Source organism: Erythrolamprus reginae, chromosome 1, assembly GCF_031021105.1.
Source record: "Erythrolamprus reginae isolate rEryReg1 chromosome 1, rEryReg1.hap1, whole genome shotgun sequence".
Lineage (NCBI taxonomy): Eukaryota > Metazoa > Chordata > Lepidosauria > Squamata > Dipsadidae > Erythrolamprus > Erythrolamprus reginae.
Window position 1 is genome coordinate 163,670,394 of NC_091950.1, and position 22,855 is coordinate 163,693,248.

General features: G+C 34.7%; 1 protein-coding gene across 1 annotated transcript in view; it reads right to left on the bottom strand.

Moving 5' to 3' along the window:
* Nucleotides 1–22,855, bottom strand: part of DPP10 (dipeptidyl peptidase like 10) — a 259,843-nt gene that overhangs the window by 9,488 nt on the left and 227,500 nt on the right. The window contains exons 18-21 of the mRNA XM_070731023.1: nucleotides 17,726–17,824; nucleotides 17,551–17,620; nucleotides 4,125–4,319; nucleotides 2,469–2,523 (exon numbers count right to left, since the gene is read on the bottom strand). Coding sequence (XP_070587124.1) covers nucleotides 2,469–2,523; nucleotides 4,125–4,319; nucleotides 17,551–17,620; nucleotides 17,726–17,824 — 419 coding nt within the window. The remainder of the gene's footprint in view (nucleotides 1–2,468; nucleotides 2,524–4,124; nucleotides 4,320–17,550; nucleotides 17,621–17,725; nucleotides 17,825–22,855) is intronic.

Genomic DNA, 22,855 nt, shown 5'->3' on the forward strand with positions numbered 1-22,855 from the left:
TTTAGGGCCAGGGACACAACCAATTTTTCAGAGATTGCTTAAAGGAAGGCAAGGTGAAGGATATACACATCTCTGGACAAGTGCCACAATATTGAAGTCCATTTCAATAGTGCTGTTTAACTGATGGGATCAGGAAGAGTCAGACACTATAGGAAAAAGAGGGGTCTTTGGGTAACTAAACCCTCTGCCATGTAGGGATTTATAGGTAATAACCAGCATTTTGAATTCAGAAGCCAATTTGAAACTAATACAATTTCATAGCAGAACTATTAAGTGAGTCTAATGACGCTTGGATATCATTGTTCATGCTGTTGCATTCTTAACCAATAATTATCTAATCACAACATGACCATAACATGAAGGAGAACATCTTGATCCAGGAATGGGCACAACTGGTACACTAGTTCAACCTGTGCAAAGGTCTTCTGGTACGTAAGTGCCACCTGCTTGTACACAAGTCCTAAGTAGTGTGACCCTATTCAGAGCTAAAATGGAAAATCCTCAGAACTGGGAGGACCACTTAACCAAAGCCATCTGGTTTTGTTGGGGCTGAGTTACATATTAATCTGGAAAGTAGTGTTGAATGTCATTAATCAAGATTTTTCTCTTTCTAATTAGTAATTAGTAGGGCCATAACTAAAACACTGCATACAGTTCAGGGCATTACATTTTAAGAATGATGTTGACAAACTGGACTATGTACAAGGGAGAATAATCAGCATGATAAAAGGGCTTAAAGGGAATTAAATGGGTAAAATAAAGGGGGATGCTTGAAGGCCTGGAGAAAAAGCCTATAAGAAGATATGATGGTAATTTTCAAATATGTACAAAGTAGGACATAATTATTCAGAGCAATTTCCAAAAACAAGACAAGAAACAATTTAATAAATTACAAAGAAACAGACTGGGACATCTGGAAAATGTGTACATGATTCAAGCTACTCAATACTGGAACAGGCTGACTTGGGAGAATTTCATCAACATATTAGTGACCCCAAATTTCACAAACTACTGCCCCAAACGTCATCACAAGTATAAACTTTTCACCTCCTCTTTAATTACAACAAATCATTTCTTCTTCCCATAAATAAGTTATATACTTTATAAACAAACCCATTAACCATAGTCATTTTAGTTGTGGAGTCAGCAAAAGTTCATTAAGGATTACCAGAGATAATATATTTATTTTAATCTTGATTAAATAAACTAGCTTTAAATTCCTTCCTTTTACTTTTAACAATCTTGATCTTTAGTCTGTTAAAATAATGTCCTAGAATCTGATTTCTTTTCCTTTCTTCTTTGTCTCTTCTCTTGAGACTGTTTAAAGCTTTAGCTACTCTCTTTTGTAAATCCAATATAGAAAAATTATCTTGTTTGTATAACCATTTTAATTATTAAAACTTAAGTCAGTTTCTTTTCTAGGTCCAGTGTGGTATCTTTTGCATAGTAATTCTTGTAGCCTATAATTTTAAAGTCCACTTTGAATGCTATCTTGCAGATAAACCTTGTTCTTCTTCCATTTCATCATTTAGACAGTCTATCCATAGAGGCAGATATTGTTGATACTGTTAATATTACTTTCTGATTCCATTTTTTTTTTAAAAAAATATCCTTCAATATTTCCAGTTTTGGAATATTTTGCACCATTCTGTAGCTGTCAGTCAAAATTATGTGTTTTCTTCTCCTTTAATTCAAATAATTGCGGTACCTCCTTCTAGAGTCTTTTTAAAAAAAATTAAAATAAAGGCATTTTCCCATGGGAAAGATTCTTTATAATTAATTCCAAAATCTTAAATTCATCTTTCAAAAATCAAAATTTTAATGAATGCTTTTCAGTTTATAATTTTTTAAAAGGTTTGCATGTTAAAATTAAGGGCTAAAGGCAGACTTTCAAGAGTTTCAAAAACTGTTTGACTTGTGGCACGGTGTTCATTGGCTCCACTTTTTTGTAGAGCTGTGTTTAATATGTCATTTCTTCTTCCAGAAACCCCATTACTTTCTAAAAACAGTTTTCAGACTCTGACCTTTATACCACACAGCAACAATATACTTTTAAAGTACACCATAGTTGTTAATCCAATAATCAGTTAAAATAGCCAAAACCCAAATAATACTTCCCATCCCTGTCTGGTATTTATTTCTTGGTATTTTAAACCAGGATTCTCAAACAGATTTTGTGCCAAATTCAAATTATCAGACTCAATTAATCCAAATAATCAGACAAGTTCAAGAAAACTTGAAATTAAAAGCAGAGTATCACCAACATTATTTGTTCCTATAATTTGTTGGAGCTAATTAAATAATAATAATAATAATAATAATAATAATAATAATAATAATAAATGTGTATACTGCCCCCTCTGAGGACTCGGAGCAGCTCACAACAATTGACTAAATGGTAAAAAGCTTCAGAAATTTACAATGTTCTATTGACAGATTGCAACTTCTTATTCATTTAATAAAATTACCTTTCCAAAGATGCTCAGTCTGTTACCATCAATAAAGGATTGCTTCAGCAAGTATCTGTAATAAAGAAGGTAACATATTACCAAAGCAAAAAGCAAAAAAACCCCACCCACCCTAAAACCATGCTTGAACAATGCTTTCTCTGTATGTAAAGAATATATTTAGAGTCTTCGGAGAAGGGCGGCATATAAATTTAATAAATAATAAATAATAATATGTGCCTGTCTATGTTTGTCTTCTGCTTATCCACTTACTTCTCTACTTGCTGCATTATGTATAAATCCATTCTTGATTGAATTAGACTGCTAAACTGTCACTATCTTCAAAACTGTGAATCCCTTCATACAAGACATTAATCAGATATGGCATGGAAATATTTTAAAAAATAAAATATTAAATAGCTTTTTCAACCCTAGGTAATTGAAACAGCTATCCCAGCATGAGATTCGATTAATAATATAATAAAAGCATAAAGCATTGCAGTACACTGGCTACGTTTATATGTTTTATGAAGCTAAAATTGAGTAGCGTAAATAGCATGCACTATTTGAATCTGCTTAGGTCCTCCCTGTAAGCAAACACAAAGCAGCTTTTTTTGATCTTAGTATTCTCCTGATGCATTCAACACTCACAATCCCTTGGGACAAAGAACAAGATTACTTGGCAAATTAATCCTGCTCTTTTTTTTTAAACGCTGCAAACGGTACACTCCCTTTACAGTATTTGAGGGCAGGAAGTTACTTTAAAGATCAAACCTGTTAAATGTTTTGCATATATTCTGTCCTCCAAGCAATGCATTGAAATTAAGAAGGGGTAGTAAGAGACTACTTAATATAAGGCTGGCTATGATAAATCCAAAAATTAAGTTTAACAAGAAGATGAAGAGACTGCTTATGGTACAGAAATGCTTAACCCCTGTTTTAAATCATGCAATTATTCAATTCATCTATATTTTTATTATCCTGCTGTGAGCCACCCCGAGTCTGCGGAGAGGGGCGGCAGTCAAATCTAAATAATAAATAAATAAATAAATAAATTTTATTTTTTAAAAACATGACCAGGTGTAATACACATACTTTTTAAAAAATTACAAAATTTGTCAAAGGACAGCAATTACCACTAACAATAAATCATTTTAAGGAAATAAAATCATTTTTTAAGTTTTTTTTAAATATTAGATTTGTGCCAGTATAATATTGTTTTTATCGTTGTTGTGAGCCGCCCCGAGTCTTCGGAGAAGGGCGGCATACAAATCTAATAAATTATTATTATTATTATTATTATTATTATTATTATTATTATTATTATGTAGATTTAGTTTTGTTGAAGCAGTATCAATATCATGTGCTTGATATTAAGTAATCTATTCATCATATCTCTAGGATTTAGAAGTAGCTTATTGCATTTCAATAATATACAACATCTGAAATGCATTCCATATCATGCAATAGTTTTCAAGTTAAAACGTCAATTAGTGACTGTAGACTAGTTAGACTAAACCTAAAAGCAGAATTGATGCTTTATTGAACTTTATTCCTCTTAAATAGTGCACAAATTCCATTACCTCAATATGGTACAGATATACAACAATGCTTTTCTATATGTCACATTAAATGAAAGAATTTTTTTAAATGGATTAAAATTTTGCACATACGTACTCTACGGCTACTATCTGGTCCTTCACTTCCACTGATCCTAGTGAACGGTGAACCTCTTGCAAAATCTTGAGTCCTTGAAATCCACTCCCTCTTCCATCAAATTGAGCTATGATGACATTATCAGAGTTGACAAGCACAGAATCCCAATCAACGTGAAACTTGTCTGTAACCAATTGACTGCCTGGAACTTCATCACTATAAATACCAAAATACCAGAGACAAAGAAAATTGTTAATGCAACACTTCTTTGCGACTAACAATAACAATCTGAATGCCTAGTTTAAAAAGATTGTTTTAAATATATTTTATCTCCTGCATATCAAGGAGGTAGAACACTATCCTGTTTTTTAAAAAACATTTTTATTGAATTATAAAGTATTATACAAAGTAAATACAAAGTAAATAGAAAAGCAGTGGTGGGGGAGGGAAGAAGTGAGGAAATATAAGAAAAAGAAAAAGGAGCATTGACTTCTGAATCTCTTTGTTACATTAATATAAGGCATTACAGTGATCCCCCGGTTATTGCGTCCCCGACCATTGTGAACAGGGTAATTTGCGATTTTTGAACCCGGAAGTCAAAACACCATCTGCGCATGCGTGCCCTTTTTTCTATGGGAACGCATGTGTAGATGGCGCCCGGCAGATCAGCTGCTGGGCGGCTTCCCTGGGTCTTCCCCCTCTTGCTGGCGGGAGGGCGAAGCCCCCCCCCAGCACCCGCTCGCCCGCCCTTTGCCCTTCGCCCGGGAAGTTCACCAGGAGTCAGCGGAGAATGGCGCGCCTGCTTTAAAACGATCGGAGCTTTCCAATGAGTCCCAAAGACAAACGCGGAAGTTTGACGTTTGTCTTCGGGACTCATTGGAAAGCTCCGATCGTTTTAAAGCAGGCGTGCTGTTCTCCGCTGACTCCTAAAGCGGGGAAGTTCACCAGGAGTCAGCGGAGAACGGCGTGCCTGCTTTAAAATGATCGGAGCTTTCCAAACTTCCGCGTTTGTCTTCGGGACTCATTGGAAAGCCGCGCGGGTGTTTTAAAATGTCGCCGCCGACATGGGGGGCTTGCTAGCACCCCCCCAAACCCGGGTTGGGGGTTCGGGGGGGTGCTAGCGAGCCCCCCATGTCGGCGGGGACGTTTTAAAACACCCGCGCCGCCCCCAATCTTCGGCTCCTCGCTAGTGCTGCGGAAGTTAAAAACACCATCTGCATATGCGCAGATGGTGTTTTTACTTCCGCAGCGCTACTTCGCGAAAACCCGCTCGTTGCGGGGGGTCCTGGAACGGAACTCTTGCAACGAGCGGGGGATCACTGTATCATCAAATTACAACTTTTTGCTTTTTCATAATAGTATGAACAAGCCATTACTATAAAGATGTAGCTGACTAATTGGTAAAACCGAAAGTCAACTTTTCATTCTTTTCCACATCAAGCACAAAGTTCAGAAGTGGAACACTATCCTGGTATTGAGGGATACATAATGTTACAACAGCTACAAAGAAGTTACATTTCACTGACAGTAATGATATGCAGCACATTTTCAACAAGCAAACATGTAGGTTAGATTATAAGCAATATTTTATCTGGCAAATATATAGTGTAGTAACTGCTGGGATGGGTTCTCTAGCCACTAGTTCGTTTCCTTCTGTACTGCATAAGCATGCACATGGCACATGCTTCATGTGCATGCGCAATGTTGAAAACTCAGCTTCTGCACATGTGGAGAACTAAAAACCAGCTTCTGTGCATGTGCAGAAGCCAAAAACAAGCAGAGCCGGTTCGGGAGCATGGCCAATCACTCCCCGTTCAGAAAATTCCCACACTAGTTCTATAGAATCAGTCTGAACCGGGAGCAACCCACCTCTGTATAACTGATAAAGACTGTTATTCTGGTGAATTTATTTCTGCTCGTGAATACATGGGCTAGCATGTTCACCAGTGTTCCCTCTAATTTTTTTGGGGGGTGGGCGGAAAAGTATAGTGTCTGAGCGGCAGTCCCTTCGGGACTGGGCGGCAGAGAAATAATAAATTAAATAAATAAATAAATAAATAAATAAAAACCCACCCTATTTTGCCTCAGAAAATTTCAAAATAAAATACTGTACTGTGTGTCTATAACAGTGAGCTCATAATAGGGCAACTCTATCAATATCAAAATGCCACTTAAATAGTTGAGCTAGTTTCAAACTAGATTTTAATTTTCTTTCTGTCTTCCTTACTCCCATTCTTTTTCTTTCTCTTTTCCTTCCTCTCTTTTTTCTATCTGTTTCTCTCTCTTCCTCTCTTCCTCTCTCTCGCCTTCCCTCTCAATCTTCCCCTCTCTTTCTCTGCCTCCTTTCCTTTGAATTTCTCTCTCTCTCCATTGTGCTGCGTGGGAGGGTGGGGGCAGCTGTAAGCCCCTCGCCTCCACCGCCTCCTCTTTCAGCACCCCGCTGCTTGAGCCTGTTTACAGGGTGCTAGTGGAAGATCTGGTGGGAGAATCTTTTGCAAAAGATAGGCAATCTGCTTTTGCAAAAGGTTGGCGATCGACTTCTGGGCAGGTTTGAAAAACTCTGAGTTGGTGATGATTTTTAAGTGAGCCATGGCTCACTGCTCAGCTTAGAGGGAACTATGATGTTCACTATCAATTTAAGTTTTGAAATCATCTTCAAAGGCAAGAAGAAAGATTTGTAGTATCCAAAGAACTGAGATTCAAGAACAGTTGTATGCCATCAAAACTGGATAAAGTAACCATGGCCATTTTTGAATAAGACCTATGAGACCAAACAATCTCCAAGTCTGGGATTTACTCACAGAGGGAGAGTACAATCCCATTCAGAACCAAAGCTTCTAATAAATCTCAGGATTTCTAACTCAGCATACTTCAATTTTTCAAAGACTCTATATACCAGATCAGTGTGTCCATTAAATTTTCTTAAGCTAAAGATGTAAAATTGGATATCATCAACACATTGAACCCTTATGGATTAATTCTTCCAGTGGTTTCTTCCAGTGGTTTCATCAAATTGTTAAATAAGATAGATATCTGATATAGAGGATGACAAATTTTTTAAATGAAATATTTTAAAGTATCACTGAAAAAAAATGAATTTATGATTATAAGTGTAGTTTGAGACCGTAATCTCTAACTAAAACCAGAGTCTATGCAAATAATATAAATTAAGTCCTAAAGATTTCAGGAAAGCTTATATTAAGGAAGAAACGAAAAGATTTGAAAACTGAAATTTATTACCAAGGAGAAAGATAATAATTTTTAAATAAGCATAGTATACCTTCCACTCTCTACCCTACCCTACTCTCTACCCTATTTTGTATGTTACCATGTATATAATATAGTATTAAGCAGATTAATATACGGGTAGATGGAAAAATTAGGTACTTAGTATTGTATCCTTATGGTTAGATTTAAATTGTGGCGAGCAAGGACACCCAGATCTCTTTCTCATATTTTACTGCCTAGCCAAGGCAGTAAAACATTTTTACATTGTACATTTAATATTTCCTATCTTGATGCAGATTGACATTTCTCTCTGTTCAATTCTAGCATGTTCATTTCAATTTCATCCCATTGCTCAAACCTATGTTTCATTATTAATAATAACAGAATAACAGAGTTGGAAGAGACCAGATCAGAGTTGTTGAGAGTCAGGTGGAATATAATTTTAACAAACTATTGTTATTTTTAATAATATGCCCACTGGCTTGGAAAGAATAAAAAGAAGCAATAATGGTTTTCAATTATACTTTTAAAAAAATAAATAAAGCTAGACTATGTCCAAATAGTGATATCATTTTATTTTCATTTTTTGCTGATAGAGTGGAGAAAATAGAATAGAATAGAATAGAATGGGATGGGGTAGGATGGGACGGGATGGGACAGGACAGGACAGAATATTTTTTTTAATTGGCCAAATGTGATTGGACACACAAGGAATTTGTCTTGGTGCATATGCTCTCAGTGTACATAAAAGAAAATATAGATTTGTCAAGAATCATGTGGTATAACAATGATTGTCATAGGGGTCAAATAAGCAATGAAGAAATAATCAATATTAACAAAAATCTTAGGATACAAGCAACAAGTTACAGTGATACAGTCGTAAATGGTCAACCTATGAACATTTTTAAAAAAGTATGCACATGTGCAATTTTTTCCCCTTAGGAAAACTGAATTCATTCAGAATACAATTATCACGCTAACCTCAGAAACTAGTTCTATATTCTTAGGTATTTTTGGCTTTCTTTTTAATTATACAAAGAGACTAATTTGACAGTTTCAGGATAGAGCTCCTGGCAAATTGGACTGAGGATTACCAATTCCTGCTTTTCTGAAAGATCCAAGGCAAATTAAATCAAACCCTGAAGGTCTTTCTTGACAGATTTTCTTTTATTGACTTTTCATTATTTTGTGAAGAGATTTCTAAAAATAACTTCTATTAATGTGAAAATATATCACAGAAAAGGTAGAGGTAGGGCAGAAACTGGGGAACAGTTCAACTTCTGAGAAATACAGAAATGAGTATACAATAATTATCTTAGAAAAATAACGAACACCTTTTGTAAAAATAAAGTGTGTGTGTGTGTGCATGTGAATAATTAACATTATACCTCAAGAGCAACTAAAAATAAAGTTAAGTTACTCATAATGATAATATTCACTTATCACTTTACTTTTAAAATAGTATTCTCTGCCATTTAGTTGCTCAGAAGATTTTTGGATATATTTCTGCCTTATGTTATTGTCACACTTTCCCTAATATGGTCATCAAGTTTTGGCTGACATAATTTCTAAATGTAGTTTCTACCCAGAAATCTTTTACACTTTGACAAGAAAAATACTGTAGTGGATTCTAGAGTGGGCTTTTTTTCCTACTCTAACATATTCACTTTGTATTAGTGTAAATCTAACTGGAATGATCTAATTAGTAGATAATTACATAGAAACAATCAAATTACATATAAATTGAAAGAAATATACAGGTTTGTTTCTACTTCCTCCTTCTAAATGTGCTATTCTTCTTTTGTACAGCCCACAACCATGATGGCCACAGGCGGCAGGTGGAGCTTTATCTGAGAGCATGTGAAACATTGTCTTGTGTCAGGTCTGGTGTGCATGTGTGTATTGGCCAGATAGGTTTTGGTCTTCTGGAGGGTGGGAGAGGCCATTTTCACTCTTCCCAGGCTTCAGGAAAGCCTCTGGAACCTGTGGATAGCGAAAAATGGCACAACGGGCCTACTGCAGGTCCGAAGACTTAAGTGAGGTCTGCATGTATGTGTGGGAGGGGAGGAGCAGTGCATTATGGGTGTGGGCATGCGTAAGCCCACTATCATGCATGCGCATGACCTTTTGACACCTGAGCAGAAAAAGGTTCACTATCACTGGCCTACAGCATCTTTATTTGGGAAATAAATATTAACATCACATAACTGCATCATCACTGGGGAAAAGACCTGAATACAGGTAGTCTTTAACTTATGACCACAACTGAGCCCAAAATTTCCATGGCTAAGGATTGTTCAGTGAGTTTTGCCTCATTTTACAGCCTTTCCTGTTAACTGAATCACTGACATTATTAAATGATTCTGGCTCCCCACTGAGTTTCCTTGTCATAGAATCGCAAAAGGTGACCCTGGATGACTGGAATGGCATGGAATGGCATAGAACAGTACAGAACAGAATATAGCTTTATTGGCCAAGTGTGATTGGACACATATGAATTTGTCCCCTGTGCATAAGTGTACATACAAACAACAAGTAATAAATCATGATTATAATCATAAAATACATTCATCATAAATCATAAGATATAACAGTCAGTGATTGTCATAGGATATAAATAAGCAATAAATATAATTCATACTAGGATGCTAAATAAAACAATATAAAATTATTTAAATAAAATTCTATCTATCTATCTATCTATCCATCTATATCCATCCATCCATCCATCCTTCCTTCCTTCCTTCCATCCATCCATCCATCCATCCATCCATCCACCCATCCATCCATCCATCTATCTATGTTTTCATAGATTTTCACGGGTATAGGTATGTAAGTCTTTGCATATGCCAAGACTTATAAAAAAAGAATTAAAGAATTAAAATACAATGATTAAAGGTACTTTAAAACTGTAATTAACCCACTACAATCATACTAACAAACATACCAATTGAATCATATCTTAGCCAGAATAAGGTGTCAGTCTCATGGCTTAATATAAATAAGATACAAGCAACAAAGATATAGTTCTAAGAAGATATGGTAATGGAAAAGATGAGAAGGATAATAGTAATACAGGCCTACTAGGTAGTTTGACAGTGTTGAGAATTAGTTGTTTAGCAGAGTGATGGCATATTTTGGCATGCAATGCCCTGTAGCGCTGTCTTGAGGGAAGAAGTTGAAACAATTAATGTCCAGAATGAGAGAGGTCTGTAGATACTTTCACAGCCCTCTTTCTGGCTCATGCAGTATACAGGTCCTAAACAGAAACCAGGCAGGTAGCAATTGTTTTTTTTTTCTGCGCTTCTAATTATCCATTGAAGTCTGTGTCTGTTTTGTTTGGTTGCAAATGACAGATTTAATCATTCCTTTGTAGAACTGTATCCTTGGGCATTCTGAGCTGGCACAGGAAGAACATTCTTTGGTGTGCTTTTTTGATGAAATTTAGAGAAGTACAGAGAGCACACAGCCCTGGGAAGGAAGGAGTCTATACTAATTGTACAGGTATCTGATGTGATTTTGCCTAGCTTCACCTGCTGCTTCCTGCTATTAGAAAAGTTATGATTCACCTATAAGTGTGGTCAGATATGGCTAGCTGAATCAATTTAGTTAAAAGAATATATGGAACTTTGGTATTAAATGCTGAGCTGAAATCTACAAAAAGGACAGTTGGGAGATTCGAGATGGTGTAAGATGTAGTGCAGAGCCATATTAACAGCATTATCTGCCCTTCTATTTGCTAGGTAAGCAAATTGCAAGAGATTTAACAGTGGATCCATTATGACTTTCAGGTGGGCCAGCACTAACCTTCAAAGATTTTCATAACTATGGTTGTCAGAGCAACCGGTCTGTAGTCATTTAGCTCCTTGATGGAGAATTTCTTCAGCACTGGAATGACAGAGCGTTTGAAGCAAGAAGGAACATAACACATCTCTACTGATTTATTAAAGATGCAGGTGAAGTTGAGCAGCACAAGCTTTCAAGCAAGAAGGAATTATCTTGTCTGGACCTGGTGCTTTTCCAGGATGTTGTCTGTCAAAAAATTTTCTGTGATCACCAGAGGTGGGAGCCCCCCATCCTCCCCGGCAAAGCAATGGGATCAGTTGTAGAAGGTTTGGCTGTTTGTATTTCTGAGATGGAGGCAACAGTTGACAGTGGCTTCCCCTCAAACTTACAGTAAAACACATTCAGGTCATCTGCCAGTTGTCAATTTCCTTCAGCATGAAAAGGAAGTTTGCTGTAACCAGTAATATTTTTAAGAGTTTTCCACACATTTGCTGGTTTATTTGACGAGAGCTGATTCCTTAGCTTTTCAGAGTAGCTTCTTATTGTTACTCTGATCTCCCTTGTTAATACTTTTCTGGTCTTATTGTACAGCATTCTATCTCCTTTACTGTAGGCTTCCTTTCTAGCAAAGTAGTTACTTGAGTGTAGTTCTGAACCAAGGCTTTTTGTTACTGTGTATTCACAGGTTTATGATCAGCACACATGGGTCTTCACAGAAGCTGATATATGATGCTATAGTATCTGTAGCAGGTCTGCAGAGATATCTTCAAAAACATTCCAATCTGTGCAATCAAGCATATTTATTTTTGATTGTATCAAAAACTGCAAATGATTTCTTTTTAATGTTTCGGTTAAAATTACCAAATCTCAAAGGAAACCAGCTTACAAACTTTTCTTTTTGAATACTATCCATTTGCATATCTATACTACATTGCAAATACAGCATCTTCTTAAGTTGTCTGGGCCTGGTACTGGGAGCTACACCTGTCCCCCAAAAACGATGACAGTAAGTGTTCTGTTGTGTTCCAAATACAACTATTTTTAAGGATATTGATAATTCACAAATTGTCTTTATTTAATTTGGAGGTACCACATGGCCGAACTCATTAGTTAACAGTACAGCATCTGTCACTTTCTAATATATTATTCATATTATTGCATGTTCTAGTTTGAGAAACTGGATATGTTCACATCCAAGGCTAAGCCCTAATTTTTTTTAAAAAAAATGTATTTGATTTGATGAGTAAGAAACACATAGGTATAACGCTATAATAGGTGGAATTAAGCAAACTGCATCATATTTAATATCATAGTACCCAATTCACACAATGAATGCTAAAATATGAATTTGTGTTTGAAAAACATTTATAAGCTACAGGGTGTTTAAATTGTAGATGCTATAATTGGAAGAGTGCTTAGAAATCATATTTTAGCAGTATTAGAAGAGCTCATCAGTACAAGAAGCATTTTAGAGATGAGAAATGATACGTAAACATACAGTGTTTAGTTATTCTACTGACATATACTCAAATTTTTCAAGGGGATTGTAAAATGAAATCAAAAGAAGATTCAATAACTGTGGGATGTTGTTGATGATTTCTTACGTACAATTGAAATAAAAATTTAAAGTGGATAAAATATATTATGATTTTAAATAGGGTAAGATTGAATTTGAAATAGAATTACTGGTATGTACAGCATAATGATGAACATGTTACTGCTAAAATGGATTAACCTTTATTGAAATATAAGACAGAAGAACAAGTGAAATAATGTGTCATAAAAAGAGTGAAAAACTTCAGCTATAATATACACCATTAGGAAAATATGTTGTTGAAAGGATTGCAATTTACATTATGTTCTAGCTTTAAAGGGAATGTTTATAAAATTTTGTATCATTGGTATTTGTTGCCAGAGAAATCTTTTAGAATATATAAAAGAACTTTAATTTTTGTTGGAAATGTGAACAACATGATGACACATTTTTATCATATTTAGTAGACAATGTAAAAAAAGCTACAACATTTTAGATAAAAATGAAATGCATTAATTCAAAAATTCTTAAAACTTAAAGTACAACTATAACTAGAGAATCTTCTTTTAGGACTAATGGGATAAAGCAATCAGGAAAAAAAATGTAACTTTGTTTATATATATGACAATTGGAGCAAGATATGCTCAAAAATGGAAAGACTTCACACTACGTATACAGAGGAATGATTGGTGAAGTTGATAAAAGTTGTACAGATAGGTAAATTAACTTATTCAGTTATATAAAAAACAATGTCTACCATGCTTTTATAGTACATTTATGGTCAACTGGAAATTCCTTATGTATGAAACAGAAAAAATGCATTTGTGATTTTGAAGATTAGGGGGAAAAGGTAATAGAAAAGGTGAAAGGTTTTTTAAATAAATTAAAATAAGGGATAATTTTGTAAATTTCCTTCCTTTTCATTTACATGTTTTATAAAAAAATGAATAAAATTTTATTTTAAAGAAGTATTAGAACAGCTTAACCAGAGTGCTTCTCGACTGAACTCAATGTGCTACTTTGGAATATTGTTCTAAATGGTTCCATCCCCCCCCCCCCTTGCTAGTCTTAGTATCCCAACATTTTTAATTAGAAAATTCCCCATGCAAGGTAGAAAGTAAGTATCTAATGAACTCACTGGACTGAGGTATCAATCTGTAGAATGTTTTCAGGAAACCTCACTTGCTTTTTATGACAGATTTCTATTGTATAAAATCTAATACCTTTTCCAAATATTTTAGGTTGCTTTAATTTTTTAATATAAAATGATATTTATTCAGCTCTGTCTTTTTTGTTGGATAATTATGTTTATATTTATTATGTGTGTGTGTGTATTAGTTGTTAAGCTAAATATTTGATAATATTATAGTATAGTATTTACTTTAATAGTATTTATTAATGAAACATGAAACAAATTAGGAGATGTTAAAAGTAGCTACATGAATCGGAAATTAAGTTTAGTGGCTTGCAGGTAAATAAGCCATATGTTGAGAATTCCTTTTGGTGAAAGAAAGAAACAGTAGGGCAGTTAACCTTATTTATATCCTAAGTTTTTTCATTGGCAATTAAACAGATATATACATGTCCACAACCAGGCAGCCATGAGAGCTACCTAATTGTTCCACATTTTATTCAACCCATTTAGAACAAAAGGGCAATAACAGTGTCCAAATTCTATTGGAATTGTTTATTTATGTACTTATTTACTCAGTTACTTGGGCTTATAAGCTTATAAACAAACTTCAATAAGAAATGACCATGTGCAGTTTAAGGAACTTTGGAGAATAAATAAATCCATAGTAAATAAATAAATATAAAGTCAATTATAAATCTTTCATTTAACAGATCACTGATGCTCAGTGAATTTGCTGATACTGATTAAATGCACAATTTTTTAAATCAAATCTTTATGTTATGCCAAAAGTGTCCCTGAAGTAACTTTTAAATGAGAGCTATAGTTAGTGGCAACTTGTCCTTCTGTTCAATATTATAAAGGAGATGAAGAGATATCTTAAAGTAGATTCTCCTCTATTCATCCTCTTCATTCATATATTACCTATTCAGTAATATTATAGCTCAATAGACAAAAAGATTTCTTTAACAAACTTCCAGCAGACGTGGTAGATAAATCCACAGTAACTGAATTTAAACATGCCTGGGATAAACATATATCCATCCTAAGATAAAATACCGAAAATAGTATAAGGGCAGACTAGATGGACAATGAGGTCTTTTTCTGCCGTCAAACTTCTATGTTTCTATGTTTCTAATACTCTGCCCCGTCTATGGACGGGTGTGACTGAAGTGTTATTTCCAGTTGGGACAGTGCATTGATTGGACTATGTGATGGGCATGTGGGTGCTGTAGCAGGGACTTGGACTTTCCTTTGGGTGTGGAAAACCTGGAAGCTTTCAGATTTGGGTTTTGCCAGATGTACCAATATGATATCTCTAATAAAATGGAACTTTGAGGAATGGCTAGTCTTGGAGTATTCTTTTATTGGGGTCGTTACTTAGAACCATGACATTAACCTGAATCTTGACAGATATCCATTCACCGAGGGCTGCAACTTTTTAATGCAGCATTTTATTTTATTTTCCTCAGCTCCTTTATTATTTTTATATGTTTTATGAGGCACTAGTAACAATTACCCAGAAGGTAAAACAAAAACACACAAAAACCATAGCATTCTTTTTGATGTTGGTATGATACATAATATCAGTATGAGCTACAAAGTATAAAAATGATCTCTTCAACATTATTCAAATTGCCACTTTTCTATAAAACTGATGATGGCAGTGAACTGCATAGTCATTTCACCTCATTTCCACATACCTGAGAAAACGCTCGTTAGAATTGTAAAAAGGATAGGAGGATCTTGATTACTTCTTATAGTTTTTTATCTTAATAATAACTTATTTGAGTGGTTTATGCCTGTTTATGTCTTTTTTTCCTAATTGGAGACTATAGGCTTGTAATATTTCTGCATCTCCAAAATAGACAAAAAATATAGAAAGTGCCCACCTCTAAATTTCATTTAAAATTGTCTTAATCCATTAGGAATTTTAGATGAAGTGAATAGTGCCTAAATGCCGTTCTTACTCTTTGAAAGAGGTTTAAACTTGTTTAACATCTTCAGTATGAGTGAGAAAAATGTTTTGGATTCTAAACATTTATTATCTCAAACAGGTTGTTCTGACCTTGTTAAATGTGTTCTGATGCTCTTCTGACCATTCCAGAAATTTTCAGACTGTCCATTGTGTTTGAAATTGGTCTTACAGGTACAAAACAAGCATACTCTGGGCACTTTTGAAGTGTTTTATGATTAGTGTATTTTCAGTAGGGACAGAATGTTTCAAACTGGAAAACTACTGCATGCCACTACCTTTTAAATTTATTAGAAAAATCATACAGACATTATTCCAATAATATATTAATAATACCTGTCCTGAAGAAATGGATGTAGAGGTTTAGTTCAAGTTAAACAAATGGCCAAAGAAGAAAAATATACATTGACTGATTGCATAAAGGACTGCCAAGAACATGTATTGATACAAATTGGAACTTACTGAATGTGCAGGAAACAAAACATCAAATGTATATAAAAATAAAATAATAATAATAATAATAATAATAATGTATTATTATTATGTTATCAGTTCAAAATAATATGATTCTAAGAATTCAGAATGTATTCCACAGTTACCTGTCCTTATTAAAAAAAGATCCCACAAAACAACACAAGGCAAAGAATGAAGAGATAGCTTTATAGAAATGATCATATAAACATTTATATTATTATATTGTATTATATTGCATTATGGGGAATCCAGAGTATGATTCCATGGTCTTTCAAGACTGAAGGATGCCAATGCAACAATATAATATAATATATAATAATTATTACAATGACCTTGGCATAAACCAGTACAGGTAGTCTCAGTAGTAATCAGCACATTGGGTGCTGTGCCAAAAGATCTCAGCCAGCATTTGAAAACAATAAACATAGTGGAAAAAGACCACCGTACTTGGATCTGCGTGCATCATACAAAAATACATCACACAGTCCTAGACACCTGGGAAGAGTTTGACTTGTGATACTGTGATACAAAATCCAGCATTATTTGCTGTGTATTACTAGTTTTGTGAATAATAATAATAATAATAATAATAATAATAATAATAATAATAAACAGAATGCTAGCAAGGAAAAGCACTGCATAATCAAATTCTAAAAAAGATCAAAGACAAAGTGGTTTACAACTGGAATATTAAAAAAAAGAATCTGACAGCTTGATTGATATGGCAGTTGAATAATACAATCCCAGCAAAATTTACAGCTGACAGTAAGTCAACTTTAATTGTACAAAACCCAGATTCTATAACAGCTTCGTTCCTTTTGCCGTCCCTCTGGTAAACTCACAAGATTCTTTTTTTTACAGGAATACATCTGAACTAGATTGCATTGTTTCTCTGTGTCACATAATATATGTGGGTATGTATCAATCTATGCATTTATTTATTTATTTATTTAGTCATGTTTATGTGGTGTCTATTGTAGGTAATGACATTTGAGAGCTCTATGCAATAACATTTCATTTTAAAATATGCCAATTAGTGTACATTCAAAGTGATAATGAAGTTATTCTAAGTTCTACGTCCCTCCTCTAACCCCATAATTGAGAATAAAGATTTTCTTCTAGTTTTTAAAAATTATTTATGTGATTCATAATAAAATTATAGCTATACAATGAACACATGTCATCCCAAAAGAGTTTAGAGATTACTACTTGGTGGGCTATTTTTCTAATTAAAATGGCCATTCCTGAGGCCATATAACAAATAAACAATATAATACATCAATTTCACATATTTTAATAATGTCTAGGTTGTACTTACATTATTAGAAGAAGTGGATAGCTATTTCGATCTGAGAAATCCTTTGGATATGTTAACTGTAAAGGAAGTTCTTTTAAGAAAAGAGCAAAACATTAAAGGCTGATAGTTTGAAAGATGAATTTAAAATACTATTTGAAAACATCTTGACTTTTTCAAATTTTTCTAGTATATTTACCATAGTCGTCAATGTGAAGCATTCTAGTTTCTGTTCGTAGTTTCTTTCTCATTGAAACTGCTTCTTTTAAAACAAAGTTATTTTCTAAAATATAAAACTCTGTAAAATAAAAAGGCAAAGAAAGGAACCAAAATACATACATGCTTAATTGGATGACAATTTTAAAATACAATTTATATGACAGATGCAGTCCATATTTTTAAACACCAATCTTTAGAAAGCCACTTGTGAAGAGTTGAATTATTCAAAAAATGCACATTTGCATTAAATATACTGAAGTAATATATTTTGAAGAGATATTTCAAAAACATATTTTGAAAAAGTTACTTATATAGAAAAGCTATGTATTTGTACATATACAGTATATTACTATACTGTGTATGTATGTGTGTGTGTGTGTGATGTTCCTTCAAATACACCAGGGTGATTCGACACAAAAATATGTAACCCTTCCCTGGTGCAGAGCTGAAGGGATTGGATACTGTAGCCTAGAGGATAATTCTCTGCCTTACAAGGCAAAGGTTGCAGGTTCAAGTCCCAGTGGGTATGGCTAGCTGATGAGGCCAAAATAAGGCCGAAATAGATCTATCCTAGTCTCCCTTAATTTTCAAATTCAGCAAAAAAAAACCACCATGTGATATATATATATATATATATATATATATATATATATATATATATATATATATATATATATATGTAGATTGTTCTGAGTTCGGGTTTTGCCCTGTGTAATGTTTTGCATGTCTATGCGACGTTTCGGTGAAATCACATTCACCATCATCAGGCTGGAGTTCCAATCTTTGTGTTTTTGCAAATGAATATTAGCAACTGACATTTCTTCTTAGCATGTAGTGTGGGGGTGGAGATTTGCTTTGAATGTAGCAAATAGATTGGGTGACTATGCTTCCGTGATCTGATTGGTTGGTGTAATCATGGTTATAGAAGGAATGGCATGAAGATTATGAAGTGTTTTGTTTAAGTCTGATTTCCAAATGTAAAATTCTAAAATCATAATAATTAAAGGATTGACATATTGATTATAATGAAGTGTTTATTTTGTTTAAGGCTGGTTTCCAAATCTCTGGCAGGCGCGAGGTATCATCCCTTTTATTTAAACAAAAGGACCTCTTTTCAATTTCAATAGCTTCTAGAGAGATTCTTTTATATAAATTCTCTGTTTTGTGGAGTAATTTAGTTTTTTCAAAGTCAATTTCGTGCCCTGTTTTTTTAATGTGCTGGACAAGGGAGGAGGTCTTCTCCTGTTTCTTGACTGCATTCATATGTTCTGCCATGCGCTGGCTCACTCTTCGGTTAGTTTGTCCAATGTATGTGGCTGCACATGTTTTGCAAGGGATTTCATAGATACCTTGGTATTCTAATTGGATTTTATCTTTGGGGCTCCTTAGGATATTAGATATTTTTTGGTTAGTGCAAAATGAGGTTTTGATGTTATGTTTTTGTAGAATTTTACTAATTTTATCCGTGGTGCCTTTGATGTAAGGAAGGATGGTGGTGCCATTGTCCTGTTCTTGATCTTGTTTTTTGGGGGGTGTCTCTTTATTGATTAGGTTTGTTATTGTTTTCTCTTTGAATCCATTAGAAATTAGTACATCTTTGAGTTTGTTCAATTCAGTTTTTAAGTGCTCATGGTCAGCTAAGCGTTTGGTTCTGGTGATGAGAGTTTTGGCCACTGAGGTGATTTGTGCGGGGTGGTGGTGTGAGTGTGCATTTAGATAACGGTTGGTATGGGTTTTCTTTTGGTAGATAGTATGTCCTAGGCTGCCATTGGGTTTTTTATAGACCAGTACATCTAGAAAGGGAAGTTGATCATTGATTTCTGTTTCCATAGTAAACTGTATTTTGGGGTGTAGGCTGTTGAGATGAGTGAGGAAATTGTCTAGTTTTTCTTTACCATGTGGCCAAATTACAAAGGTATCATCAACATATCTCAGCCAAAGTTTGGGTTTGTATTTGGCTTGCTCTAAAGCATTATTTTCGAAATATTCCATATAGAGGTTGGCTATGACAGGTGATAGAGGTGATCCCATGGGGGCTCCCTCTATTTGTTTATATCTTTGTTCATTATAGATGAAGTATGTATTGGTCAGGCAGTGGTTGGTAAGGTCTAGGATATATTTGGGGGGTTTGTGTTTGTCTTGGATAGCTGTCAAGGCTTCTGTAATAGGTATTTGTGTGAACAGGGACACGACATCGAAACTTACAAGTAGGTCATCGGGTTGTAGGTTTTGTTTTTTAATTATTTGTATAAAGTGGGATGAATTTTGAACATATGAGGTAATAGTTTCTGTATATGGTTGAAGGTATTTGGCTAAAAATTTGGCAAGGTTTTGTAGAGGGGAGCCTATAGAACTGACTATTGGCCTGAGAGGTATTCCTTCTTTGTGTATTTTTGGAAGGCCATAGAGTTTTGGACATATGGAAGATTTTTCTCTGGGGATGATTTTTTGCTGGATTTCTTCGCTGATGGGAGAGGCCTTGATTTTAGATTTGGTGGTTTTTTCTAGGTAGGTGGTAGGATCTGTGCTTAGGAGTTTGTAGGCTGGGTTTTTTAGTAGATTTGTCATTTTTTCCTTGTATTCTGCTGTGTTCATTACTATAGTGGAGTTTCCTTTATCAGCTGGGAGAATTATTATATCCTGGTTTTTCTTTAGATTGATAAGTGCCTCTCTTTCTTCCTGCTGTATGTTGCTTTTTGGAGGTTTACTAGAGCACAGAATATTAGTGACTTGGAGTCTGATTTTGTTAGCAGTATCTGGGTTGATTTTATGTAAAGTTGTTTCAATTCCACATATGATATTTTCAGTTGGTATTCGTCTTGGAGTTATTGCAAAATTAAATCCTTTTGAAAGAATATTGGTTTCTGTAGTGGTGAGTATCTTGTCTGATATGTTATGTACTGTTTTGGTCATAAGTTGTTGTGGAGGGCTGGGTTTTTGCTGTACCTCTAGTATTTGGAGTTTCTTATTATGTGTGTCTGTTTTGTATTGGGTTTCTGTTTCTGCCCTCCAGATTGATATTTGTTTGAATTTATCCCAGAGTAAAGGGTGTATTTGGTTACTGATTTTAAGGTGAAGAGAGAGTAGACTTTTGTTGATTTCATCAAGTATGAATCTTTTTTTGTGGAGTTCATTTCTGATTAGGGCTAATTCAGTTCTTTTTAGGATCCTCTCTATGGTTGGGGTTTTTGGGTGGAATTTTAGTTGGAAGTATTTGGGAATTATTTTTTTGTCCCTGCAGTTGCGTAGGAATGTGAGATCACATAAGATGGAGGCTTTTCTGACTTCAAGTTTTTCATAGGTCCTAGTCAGTAGGAAAGTGTCCTCCCCGTAGAGGCAAGATATTTGTTTTCGTAAATTTTCACGGGTATATGTATGTAGATTGTTCTGAGTTCGGGTTTTGCCCTGTGTAATGTTTTGCATGTCTATGCGACGTTTCGGTGAAATCACATTCACCATCATCAGGCTGGAGTTCCAATCTTTGTGTTTTTGCAAATGAATATTAGCAACTGACATTTCTTCTTAGCATGTAGTGTGGGGGTGGAGATTTGCTTTGAATGTAGCAAATAGATTGGGTGACTATGCTTCCGTGATCTGATTGGTTGGTGTAATCATGGTTATAGAAGGAATGGCATGAAGATTATGAAGTGTTTTGTTTAAGTCTGATTTCCAAATGTAAAATTCTAAAATCATAATAATTAAAGGATTGACATATTGATTATAATGAAGTGTTTATTTTGTTTAAGGCTGGTTTCCAAATCTCTGGCAGGCGCGAGGTATCATCCCTTTTATTTAAACAAAAGGACCTCTTTTCAATTTCAATAGCTTCTAGAGAGATTCTTTTATATAAATTCTCTGTTTTGTGGAGTAATTTAGTTTTTTCAAAGTCAATTTCGTGCCCTGTTTTTTTAATGTGCTGGACAAGGGAGGAGGTCTTCTCCTGTTTCTTGACTGCATTCATATGTTCTGCCATGCGCTGGCTCACTCTTCGGTTAGTTTGTCCAATGTATGTGGCTGCACATGTTTTGCAAGGGATTTCATAGATACCTTGGTATTCTAATTGGATTTTATCTTTGGGGCTCCTTAGGATATTAGATATTTTTTGGTTAGTGCAAAATGAGGTTTTGATGTTATGTTTTTGTAGAATTTTACTAATTTTATCCGTGGTGCCTTTGATGTAAGGAAGGATGGTGGTGCCATTGTCCTGTTCTTGATCTTGTTTTTTGGGGGGTGTCTCTTTATTGATTAGGTTTGTTATTGTTTTCTCTTTGAATCCATTAGAAATTAGTACATCTTTGAGTTTGTTCAATTCAGTTTTTAAGTGCTCATGGTCAGCTAAGCGTTTGGTTCTGGTGATGAGAGTTTTGGCCACTGAGGTGATTTGTGCGGGGTGGTGGTGTGAGTGTGCATTTAGATAACGGTTGGTATGGGTTTTCTTTTGGTAGATAGTATGTCCTAGGCTGCCATTGGGTTTTTTATAGACCAGTACATCTAGAAAGGGAAGTTGATCATTGATTTCTGTTTCCATAGTAAACTGTATTTTGGGGTGTAGGCTGTTGAGATGAGTGAGGAAATTGTCTAGTTTTTCTTTACCATGTGGCCAAATTACAAAGGTATCATCAACATATCTCAGCCAAAGTTTCCATATGTCCAAAACTCTATGGCCTTCCAAAAATACACAAAGAAGGAATACCTCTCAGGCCAATAGTCAGTTCTATAGGCTCCCCTCTACAAAACCTTGCCAAATTTTTAGCCAAATACCTTCAACCATATACAGAAACTATTACCTCATATGTTCAAAATTCATCCCACTTTATACAAATAATTAAAAAACAAAACCTACAACCCGATGACCTACTTGTAAGTTTCGATGTCGTGTCCCTGTTCACACAAATACCTATTACAGAAGCCTTGACAGCTATCCAAGACAAACACAAACCCCCCAAATATATCCTAGACCTTACCAACCACTGCCTGACCAATACATACTTCATCTATAATGAACAAAGATATAAACAAATAGAGGGAGCCCCCATGGGATCACCTCTATCACCTGTCATAGCCAACCTCTATATGGAATATTTCGAAAATAATGCTTTAGAGCAAGCCA